The 12579-nt window shown below is 41.2% G+C and overlaps 1 protein-coding gene across 1 annotated transcript in view; it reads right to left on the reverse strand.

Moving 5' to 3' along the window:
• The window catches only part of LOC142196760 (glutathione hydrolase-like YwrD proenzyme), a 65697-nt gene that overhangs the window by 3996 nt on the left and 49122 nt on the right, over positions 1-12579 (reverse strand). The window contains exon 10 of the mRNA XM_075266733.1: positions 1060-1230. Within this exon, the coding sequence (XP_075122834.1) occupies positions 1060-1230 (171 nt within the window). The remainder of the gene's footprint in view (positions 1-1059; positions 1231-12579) is intronic.

A 12579-nucleotide genomic window follows, 5' to 3' on the forward strand; every position in this document is an offset into this window, starting at 1 on the left:
TCAGCCTTACAGTGTATCCACGGATTGCTAATTCTTCCTTTGTGACCCTTGTATCTCCAGCACAGTAATAGTGTCAATCTTTGTGCTTATCAAACACTTACCAAATGAAACGCACTAGTCTTGGCACACACAATGAAATGGTCTCACCACATTGCACTGGGTCTGTGATACAGCCTCTATGTCTTATAGGCCACAAACCTATTGAGGACCTTTCACCACCTCCAACTATTTGCATCTTTCAATATGGCAAAAGCATGACAAAAATGACCACAACAAAGTTGCACTTAATTGCTAAAAAGATTGAAATTTATGTTTCATTTTGATAAAAATTAAAAAATTCAGAACAATGGTACAAAGATGTTCTTGTCCTTTGCCATTTTAAATTGTGAACCTGTAAACCTGTGATTTCATTGTGGTTTTAAGGGTCGATTCACACAGAGTTTTGGCGCTGAATCCGTGTCTGAATCCACGTGGAAAAACGCCTCCCCATAGAGTTCTGCTAGCTTTTTTTTTCCACTAGTGAACGCATCGCGTTTTTTTCTGCAGCGCTTTTAAGAGAAAGTTCACAGAGTTTTCCTCTGCGGACTTTCTCTTAACATTATATCTCCGGGAAAGCCGCCGGCGTTTCCGTAGATATAATTGACATGCTGCGTTTTTTTCCGCAAAGTGGGCATGAGATTCGCAGGAATCCCCTTTGCTTGCACTGTAAAACGCTGCGATTTTTCCCGCAGTATCTCCGCTGCGGGCAAATCGCGGCGTTTACGTCCTGTGGGGCCCTGGCCTTAGGGGGATTCTGCCTGCAAAAACCAATGCAATCAATGAGAAGTGGAAAAACCATGTGGAATTGGCAAAAACCAAGTGGAAAAACCGCTAGCGTTTTTTTCAAGGTTCATACACTGTGCTGGAGGAAAAAACATTTCCTAATTCCTGAAGCGGATTTTTCCCTTGCCAAAATTCTCATCAAAAAACTCCATGTGAATGGTCCCTAAGGAAGATATCTTCATAATTTCATAACATTTACTTTTGACTTTTTCTAAATTTTCAGGTTATTATTTTTACCTGCACATGTCCTTGAGGTTGCATGAAACCACCCATAACACCAAAGCTGCATAGTAGATCTTCAGTGTCAGCTTTCGTGGCCATTGCTGGGATGATGGTGTGAAATGGACGTTTCCCAGGTGCTAAACAATTGGGGTGTCCAGGGGAAAGGGAGAAATTGTTCCCTCGGTTCTGAAAAATTCAAACCAAATATTATAGTATATTAAATTAAATTTAAAAAATGCTGCATTTCCCGCAGTGTGGAGCCTTAGCCTTAATGTGTATTATATCCAATTAGTAACAAAGGGTCCAGAATCCCAAACCTTTTTTGCTGATGGTCATAATGCTTACCTATAAATATTAACTAGACAAATATGTTGTGAGATCATTACCAAAATGTAATATACCATATATATGTGCATGGATTTTTGATATGACTCCAATATTTTGTAACAGAATCAAAGACAATTTAAAAGAATCAACTTTAGATCTCACACAGAGTTTTAATTGAATAAAACAAAAACAATACAACATAAAAACCAAAACTCCATTATGTTGTGTTATACCATATGAAGCACAATTCCTATGACCCATATGAACCCAAAACAACAATGTGATTTCCAAATAACCAAAATTTTTACTAAAACAGCTACATAACGCTATGTTTACATCTGCACGGTCCTAATGGTTCTTCTGGTCTGTCACAGGACCAGAAGAACAGAAAAACAGACAGCAATAGATCCCAGAAATGACCAACAAATGGATCACGTAGAACCTCATTGACTAGAATAGGGTCAGTTGGTTGTCTTTTTTTTTTTACTGAAATTTCTGGAGATTTCTGACGGGAACTGCAAGGGATATTCTAAATGGAGACATGGAGATGTGAACATGGCCTCAAACATACTAAAATATTCATGAGGCTAAGGAACCACATAGCAAGCCGCAGCAGAAAAGCGCTGCCGAAAAACCCACGCTGGCATTTCTGTAAGTATAATTGACATACTGTGGCTTCCAAAAGGTTTTGAGAATCGCAGCATTTCCCCTGTGGGTATATTTCTGTTATTTGTGGATGGGATCCATTAGAATCCATCCACTTTGCAGGAACTGTAAAACGGCACTGTTTTTGCCACGTGAGGCTTCAGCCTAAAGCAGGTATAATAGGGCAATGTACACCATGCACATGGGGTTTTTTGGGGCAGTGTTTTCCTATTCACAAGGTGGTCAATATTTCAAAAGACCACTGTTATAATATTGTATCCTGCCTTTACTTGAGACACTGGTGCATGAAATTTTATTGTATAAATCTGGACATGTGTCATAATGGCCATATTTTGGGTGTAATGGTCATAATTTAGGAGTAGTCCATTAGGCTTTCTAATTTAGTAATGGTGTTTATATTGTTCTATTTGTCTTAAGGCTGGGTTCACACCAGAGCTTGAACTCTGTGCGGGGTTTCCGTCCCCAATCCCGTTTAACAAATGTGAAGAGAAAAGTGCTGCAAGCAGCGCTTTTCTCTCCACATTTTTCACCCTTTTTCGGGGGGAGACCTGACAGACTCCATTATAGTCTATGTGGTCCGTGCATAACCGCTTTCTTAAATCGATTACGTTTCCACGCGGGGGATTCCCCTGAATGGATATCCGAATGCGTAACCTAGCGTAATTTTGTGGTTGAGTTTTTCGTTTTTGAACACGACACAAAACAAACATTGTCATGTTTGATATTTTAGAGCTGCTCTATGTACTTTTGGGTTAAACAGTGTGTCAACAAAGGCAATTCATCTTCTATTCAGTTTACAATTGGAGGGGTTTAGAATCCTGGGACCCCCGCCGATCACAAGTACTGTACATTGAATCCCTGTCCAAATAGATTGATGGTTGTACGGGTGTGCTGTTCATCCTTATGGGACTGCAGGAGATCTCTAGCAGTCCTAGGAGGATAAATGCATTGGCTATGATCTAATATTGATCCAGGGACAACTACTAACCATACTATACCTCACTTAATAAAGTAAATAATTAGATCTCTTGTGCTAAAAAAAGACTGCTGAGCGATGGTCTCTATGAGGCCTGGTGTCTCTATCACATTGAATAACAGCAACCTTTGATAATGGTGAACAGGAATGAGATATGTAGAAAAGCATAATGACTATTAACCACCTGTAAAGGATTCTCTTTAATGTGATATATAGTTACAGAACTACTAAAATAAAAGCCAGTATGAGAATAACGAAGGCAGTCATGTGAGTATACGCGTAGGTTATTTTAGGGAGCGTCCGGTGACATCACTACCTAGAGCGGCTGACTCACTATCAGGCCACTCCTTGGTACGACCTTATCAAGCTTACTTAGCTTTTGTCATTTGTGTCAATACTCCTACCGGATTCTGATGAAACATTAGAGGTCAGCAGGGAAAAGCCTTGTCAAAGTCACTTCTCAGCTCTTGTTGTAGCAGTTCATTATGCAGATATAAAATAGGCTAGGTTTTATGTTTTAATAAAGTTACTTTACAAGAGATAATAGTATAGTATAGTGCCTAAATTAGAAAATATTACTGTATTGTTCAGTTCTTTTCTAAAGATATGCTTCGTAAATGTGCCCAAATGTGCCATTTACCTAATCCCAAGGCTAATGGATAGAATACGGGTATATTCTCACCTGCAGTTCAAACTTTACAGTTTTGTACTCCCCTAATTAGCAATATCTCCATATTACCCTGATGGGATTTATCTTTACAGTCCCTTCCTCACCTACTTTGTTACTACACTTTGCCAATTTTAACCAGTTATTATAAGTTAAGTTTTATGCTATTTTTTTTAAACAACATTTACATGTAGCAGGCATACCCACGTAGGTTACAGTACATTTACAGTACTAAACAATAGTTTACAGTAGCATGAAATGTATTTATATAGAAGACATGTTACTGTCATAACTCACGTCTGCTGATTTTTACTGGGAATACATAGTGAGGCCGGGGCCACATACTGGGAGATTGTTCGGAACATACGTTGTGTCAATTATTGCTGTGAATTCCTTTTTTTTTTTTTTTTTTTGGGGGGGGGGGGGGGGTTTCAACCTTGAAAATGCGAATGCTGAAAACTGTCCTAGATGCAATGGTTAAAGGGGCTCTATCAGCAAAACCATGCTGATATTTTGCTGATAGAGCCCCACATATGCGTGAATAGCCTTTAAAAAGGCTATTCAGGCACCGTAAATGTTATATTAAACTACCCCCCCCATTTTAAAATAAAACCCTAAAAAAGAATAATATCTATATTAGCTCGCGAGCGAACACTGATATAAAAAAAATGGCCTGGGCGCCTGCGCAGTAGCCATAGTAGCAGCCGCATGCTACTGCGCAAGCGCCCAGGCCATTTTTTTATATCAGTGTCCGCTTGCGAGCGCCGGAGGAGGACGGGACCGGAGGACATTGGAGGAAGAAGAGGCGTGGAGGAAGAAGAAGACACACCCTGAATGCCCGCCCAGCGTGCACGATGCGTAAGTAGATAACATTCTTTTTTAGGGTTTTATTTTAAAACGGGGGGGGGGGGGGGGGGGGGTAGTTTAATATAACATTTACGATGCCTGAATAGCCTTTTTAAAGGCTATTCACGCATATGTGGGGCTCTATCTGCATGATTTTGCTGATGGAGCCCCTTTAATCATTCAGTAAAATACAGGCAATTTTTCATGTTGGTGGGTTCATTGCAGGATATTCCACAAAGATTGCTAAATGTGGCAACAGACTAATTCCCCTTGGACTTCCCTGTTCCATTTACTTATTGTACCTGTTTATTGAAGGGGTTTTCATTGGTAAAAATTTTGATAACCTGTACTAGACATCTGGTACTCAGCACCCCCACCCCAGTTATGGGTGTATTCCAGTCTTATAGACATTTATCACATATCTATTGCATCATACTAGCTGAATGTCCCAAACACATACCTCCCAACCGTCTCGGTTGGCGGGAGGTACAGGTATGTCCCGATTTCAATTCAGATCTGCGTCTGGAGGACACAGATCTGAGTTGAATACATACGCGACTAAAGCAAGGAGCTGTCACAGCTCAGCTCCTTGCTTTGCCGCTGCACTCCGGCTAGTGGCTGTGTAGGCGCGATGTGATGTCACATCGCACCTATAACTGTTAGCGAGACTGTGAAGACAGCGGCGGGGGAGCGAGGAAAAGGTGAGTTTAAGTGGTTTTTGTGTGTAGACATTGAGGTGGAACATGAAACTGGTGGCAGAGATGGGGGGACATGAATCTGGGGGCAGAGATGGGGGACATGAATCTGGGGCAGATATGGGGGGACATGAATCTGGAGGCAGAGACGGGGGAATATTAATCTGGGGGAAGAGATTGGGGGGCATTAATCTGGGGGAAGAGATGGGGGGGCATTAATCTGGGGGCAGAGATGGGTGGCATTAATCTGAGGGCAGAGATGGGGGGACATGAATCTGGGGCAGAGATGGGTGGCATGAATCTGGGGGTAGAGATGGGGGTAGTATCACAGGGTATAAGGGAGCCCCCTCTTTTCAAGATACACTATATTGCCCTTGGGTCCAATTAAAACATAACCTTTATTTCATAAATACTAAAAGCAACTAAGCGTTTACCACCCACCTGTGTGTGTATGAATGCATATACCTGGAGATCCCAGACACACCCAACTCAATGTGAAATCCTATCCAGTGACATAAAAGCATAAAAATACCTATATGTACTCGGGACTGTAGATTGTTAATCCCTAGCATACAGGTCAATACTGAAAGCCACACTAACCTGTAGGATATGTGCTAGCGACTTTGTTGAACATATATGTAGCGGCATTAGCAGATATATTCGGCAATTTAGCTATTGGGTGTGGAGTTGCCTGGTCAGCCTCTATTGCATATATATGCTCCCCCACGTCAGTCCACTACAATAACCCACATTAGCCTAATACATAAAATCAATCTGCCATGCCCTCCTATGGTGGTCAAAGAATTAACCTATTCCTCAACGAGTTTCACCATTAAGGATTGTCAGGAGGACGATATATTTGATATATTCGCTAGATACAAGACTGCACTTCCCGGGGCCTTGATGGTAGACCCCGGTACATATGTAGGCTTGTCAAGCTTATGTTTTAATTGGACCCATGGGCAATATAGGGTAGAGATGGGGGACATGAAACTGTGGGCAGAGATGGAGGGGACATGAAACTGGGGGCAGAGATGGAAGGGGGACACGAAACTGGGGGCAGATGAACGGTGTATATGAAATTTGGGGAGAGATAGAGGGGGGACATATAATTTACGGGTGACTGTAGGAGGATTATACTGTGTGGGGGCACATGAAAAATGAATGAGAATGGGCGGAGCTAAATTTGCTGCGGCACGCTACGCACATTTTGTCCTTCTTTCAGTTCATCAAAAGTTGGGAGGTATGCAGAGCTAATCTTCCCATTAGTCAGGGGCCTAACCAGAGCTTGTCCTATTGATATATACAGGAGCAAGCATATACAGGAGAAGCAGGTTCGTCCTGTAGCAGAAGGGGGTGGTTGAGCTGCTCAGACACAGTATAATGCACTGCTTAGGGTATGTTCACGCAGAGTTTTTTGCAGGTGGATTTTGAAGCGGAATCCGCCTGCAAACATCTCCCATTCATTTCAATGGGAGTCACTAGTTTTTTTTTCCCGCAAGTGATTTTTTCAGCTAGCAGGAAGAAGCAGCAACATGCTCTATCTTCGTACGGACTCCACGGCTCGAGACTCGCTGCTGATTACGCCCATTCGTTCAGGCCTAATCGTTAGCGGCATCCCGTTACGGCTAGCCATGTGGAACAGTCACGGCGGAAAGTGCCCCCAAATAGTATAAAGTCCCCTAAGGCCCCGTTCACATGGGGCTAGGGACTGCATATTTTGGTCCTGATTTTGATGCAGGAAGCCGCGTCAGAATAGGACCAAAATGCACCTGCGCAACTGTCACGGCTTCCCACTCCTGAGTAGGCCCAAATGAATGGGCTTAGTCCAGAGGGTGCTGTTGCGAGGCAGACACCACGGCTGAATCAGCGTTGCAATCCTCCTGAAGAAAGGGCAGCTCGCTTCCTTTTTTTCCGCTAGCGGAAACAAACCGCTAGCGTAAAAAAGAACTCTAGTGGTCTGCATAGACCTCTATTGTGAGGGGGCAGATTTTGAGGAGGATTCAGCCCCGTGTGAACTAGCCCTAAGAGCCCTTCGACATTATAATGCCCTCTCACTGGCCCCCACATAGTATAATCTCCCCTAAGTGTCTATAGACATTATAATGCCCCCTCATTGGCTCCCACATAGTACAATGTCCACTAAGTGTTCCTAGACATTACAATTTTATGCTCTGTGGGGTCTCCAGTAACCACAAAGGATTTAAAAAAAAATGGTGGATGCAAGTCTGTGGCCTGTGTAGTGTACAGGTCAGTAAAAATGGCATAGATAACACAAAGATTGGTACCTTGTGTCATCAGTGGTTTACACTGACACATTCATTGACCCGCACTTACAGACAGGTATAGGAGCTGCTCAGTATTTTGCAGCTCTTTACAGCCCAGACCCACATCTGCAACATCTATAATGGCTGTGTGCATGGGCCCATAGAAATGAAAGGGTCCATACTTTTATTCACAGTTGCTGACCCACAATTGCAGAAAAAAAAACTGTGGTCATGTGCATGGGCCCCATTTACTTGTGGCCCCATTTACTATCAGTAGGTCCATGTACAGGTAATCCCTCTGTTTCTAATTGTACCACAGCCACGAATGTCAGCTATTTGTTTTGGCCAATAAGATGACCTTAAACGTTACAGTGTGGATGGGTGAGATGCGGCTGTTCGATTGATGGTGGAATTGTTTATACAAGTGAAAACCTGCCCCAAAGTCTATGGGATTGCTCAAAAGCACACTTGTATTTGTAGCCAACCTCCTTTTTTCTTCAGGTAGAAGTCAGTTGACACTGTTTTTGCTATATTTTATAACCAATCATTGGCTGACATGGCTGGAATCTTCCATGTCATTCAGTGAAAATCTCATATGTATGGTGAGCCTCACTGGGTAGGATAAACAAACATGAGTCTGGTAATCTTAAAAAGGTTTTACAGGACTTTTTATTGATGATCTATCCTTAGGATTGGCCATCAATTGAAGATTCTGGGGTCCAACACTCAGGACACCTGCAAATCTCTTCTCAGAAAGTGATTTCATACTCATTGGTCATATGGCAATACTGTATTACGCGCGTAATACATTGAAAGCATAGGGAAAAAAGCCTCCCCTTGATTTCAGTGGGGAGAGCACATATGCCGGCTCCCATTCAAGTCAATGGGAGCGGCTTTTTACGTGCTCATTCTGAACGTGTTTTTACGATCAGAATGAGCGCAGCGTTACATCGTGTGAAGGCTCCCTAAGGATGACACTGTCTGGGACATATGGCATTCAGCCCAAAAGGTGTATAAAGGTATAATAGATATAATAAATAAATGATTTAATGTGAATAAATAAGTGACCTCTAAAATCCACTAATAAATGTTCTCCTAGTAAACTCCAAACCCACTGTGTCCCTTCATATAATATATGATAAAGTTCTGTCTGCACGATGCCACCACTAGGGGGAGCTCAGTATAGTATAGGACGTCATCCAGCTAATATATAGAGGCCAATAATAGCTGTAAGAATCATTGGTGTTTGGGTCTGACCTAGTATCATCAATGAGAAACTACTGTCTCTTGTCAAATAATAGGTTATATGAAACATTATGACTCAATCTGCTACAAAGCAAGACCTCATAAGGCAATATCAGTTGTGATATATTCCTCATCAACCAATAAGAAAGTTTCATACAGTGGTGTCTATGGAAAAATATATAAATGGTCTTAGTGCTGAATCAGTACTGTAACTTAAGGGGTTAAACCCTGTGTTGTTTATGTCACCATGGTAACTACCAACAACCAATAGGATTGCAGGATGTAATTTGAATAGAACAGTTGGTGTTCGTCAGTTGCTCCTCAGCGATGCAGGAGATGGAAGTCTACACGATCGGCTCTGCTCAGCATAGTGGTGAAGACTGGTAAGAGCCCGGGGTCTGATCCTAATACTGACAGGACATATGACAGATAACAGCTAGGGGGCGACTGTTAGTAAATTTCCAGTATTAGTCTCTGTCCGCATACACTTCTCTCTGCTATTCTGCTGTTATTATTATTATTTACTGAATAAACACAAAACCTTTCCATTAATTTCCACTCATTACAGTAAGGCTGGATTCACACTACCATTATTAATGTCCGTTGCTGTCATCTGCATGAAGGACTTTTCCTTCTCTTACATTAGTAATCAAACAAGACGGAGGATACATACTGTAGCATCCATCATGTTTTTTACATGAATGTCAATGGGAACGGGCACAGACTTGGTCTATATCTGTTCTCTGCCACAGTTAATGGCAGTTGGGGTCTCTGCACCCCCAGAGGACATTACTATGGGATAAATATAATATTCCGTGGAGTCTCATCTTCCTCTTATTTGGTGACAGCTGGACATATATATATATATATATATATATATGTAGATAGATAGATAGATAGATAGATAGATAGATAGATAGATAGATAGATATGTAAATAGATAGATATGTAAATAGATATGTGGATAGATAGATAGATGTGTAAATAGATATGTCGATAGATAGATGGATAGATAGATATGTAGATAGATAGATATGTAGATAGATAGGAGATAGATAGATATGTAAATAGATAGATGTGTAAATAGATATGTAAATAGATAGATATGCAGATAGATAGACAGATAAGTATCTATCTAGATAGATAAATAGATATGTAAATAGATAGATATGTAGATAGATAGATAGACAGATAAGTAAATAGATAGATATGTAGAGAGATAGATAGGTAGATAGACAGACAGACATGTAGATAGATATGTAAATAGATAGATATGTAGATAAATAGATGTGTAAATAGATAGATGTGTAAATAGATATGTAAATAGATAGATGGACAGACAGACAGACAGACAGACAGACAGACAGACAGATAGATAGATAGATAGATATGTAGATAAATAGATGTGTAAATAGATATGTAAATAGATAGATGGACAGATAGATAGATAAATAGATATATGTATAGATAGATATGTAGATAGATAGATAGATAGATATGTAAATAGATAGATGTGTAAATAGATATGTAGATAGATAGATAGATAGATATGTTAATATAACATTATTATAGTGTTTTATGAACATAACCCCTTCCCTAAAGATACCTGTAGTCACATCAGCTCATAGGAGGGGGACCCAAGTCACAGACCACTTTATATGCTACGATAAATAAAGGCAGGGGTTATATTCATGATATATTCCTTTAAGAAGGTTATTAAGATTTAGAGAATTCCCATACTACAATAAACCTTTAAGAAATAGGAAAAAAAAGTCTAATATATTTACAGAAAAACATCTCTGAGCCTTGTGTTGTGCTCCCATAGATCCTGTGTATAAACTAGGATCTATTGTGATCTTATATCACACGTTATATGATGTTTTTCATCCCATCGACCACTTAGTGGCCTTATTCGGATGGGTCCTTACACTAATACTTTATATATAGGGCAGGAGATTACCTTCATATAGACTCAGTTAACTAAGAACTTGACCTCTAGGGTCTTGTCTTTAGGGGGAGTAAAGTCTTAGTGTAGGGACCCATCTGAAAGAGGTCGCCGTGACGTGGCAGATGGGCTCGCACAATTCATGAAACTGTGCGCTAAGAACCTCACATTTATATCTGTAGTCAGTGATACATGAAAGTGCAGGCCAGGAATGTTATCAAAACTCCGCACTAAAAGTATAAACTCACTTGTCAGGCCTGGGTCTAAGCTCTGAGTGGCTTCTTCATAAATTACTCTGGCATCAGTCCTTATTAAAGATGGCTGAACCTCTGAAGATTTGTTTTGGGTTAAGCCGGAAGTGAAATTATCATTATTATTATACTCTGGAGTCTCTTCTGACCTCATACGTGATGTTATGCATCCTGGGGTCACCGGTGAGGACCAATCACAACCCTCACATGAGGTTTGTCAAAATCATGACACTTGGCGTGCCCCATGACCTCGGGGCACATGATGTCAGCTAGGAGGACAGCAGAGGTAAGGGAAGGTGAGTATAACTGCTTATTACTCTTTTATACTTGTTCTGGGCCTCCACCTATTACACTCTGGGGTCTGGAGAGCCCCCAAAGTATAATAACATAACTTCCAATTCGGAGTTGACAAACCCCTACAGTTTTGAGTTTGAGTCACACCTGAAACTTTTGGACAATTCAGGTCAACTTTGGTCTAATCTGAACCAATTTTCTCATCTCTAGTCCTTATCTAATCTACCTAGTCTTTCACTTTCTTGTCATTGTTTTACCTATTAGCTTGATTTTAAGGGTGACTGTAGCAGGAAACTTTTATCAATCGGTCCACTGGGTATTTGGCAAATATTCGATTGGTTGGACGTCAAAGTCTACTTTTCCTCTTTCTGTGATTCCCAGGTTCTAGCAGTGACTATTTTCTGGGCTCATTTCTCTGCAGGTTTTGGTGACTGTTCCCCATCATTTTTAGTAAGGTCTGATTTCTGCCCATTATAACCAAACCATTATATAATGTATTGCTATATAGAGAGAGCTCTATATGCCAGTGCATTGTATAATTAAATAATATATATTTGGAGCATACAATGTACTGGCATAGAGAGATATTTCTCTAAATATCATATAGATGCAGGGAAAGAAAAAGCTTGGTATGAGAGAAAAAAAAATTTATGAAAAAAAGTATCGAAGAGGAAGCGGAGGCGGCCGGGGGCAGGGGCAGGGGCAGGGACTGGTATTTAGGGCTGCAGGCCCGCGGCAAGAGTATTTGTTAGGCATTTTTTTGGATCGATAACGTTCAAATTGAAACTGCTAATATTATACACTGGGGTCTCTTGGTGAAAGGGCCAATGTGGGGCATTATAGTGTGTGTAAATATGGTGTTATACCGTGTGGGGGACCGGAGAAGGCACTATGCCTTGGTGGGTGAGGGGGCCTAAGTCAAAACTTTGCTAGTGACACCCCTGGATCAGGATATATGTAACCCTTTAAAAGACCTCTCCTACTTTTGCTGCATCTTGCCATTCCTGAATTACCCTGTGAAGGCTCTCCCAGGGTAACCCCTTCCCTATATTGGGCCACCAGTATGCTTATATTATTGCCTTCCCTGCCCTACAACACCAGGAATTTTTGCTTTGACTTTTTCAATGCAGTAGACTATGAAGGTTGTTGGCATAGATACCTTAAAGAGGACCTTTCACCATCTGGGGCACATGCGGTTTAATACACCGCTAGAAAGCCAAATATCAGCTTTCCTGTTCTGTGGCCCCGGTGAAGAGCTATCGGTGCCAGTATCATAGCTCTTCACTGTCAGAAGGGCGTTTCTGACTGTCACGGTAGCGTCTATTATGCTGTGCTGTGTGCCCCAGATGGTGAAAG

The sequence above is a fragment of the Leptodactylus fuscus genome, chromosome 3 (genome assembly GCF_031893055.1).
Source record: "Leptodactylus fuscus isolate aLepFus1 chromosome 3, aLepFus1.hap2, whole genome shotgun sequence".
NCBI classification, from domain to species: Eukaryota; Metazoa; Chordata; class Amphibia; order Anura; family Leptodactylidae; genus Leptodactylus; species Leptodactylus fuscus.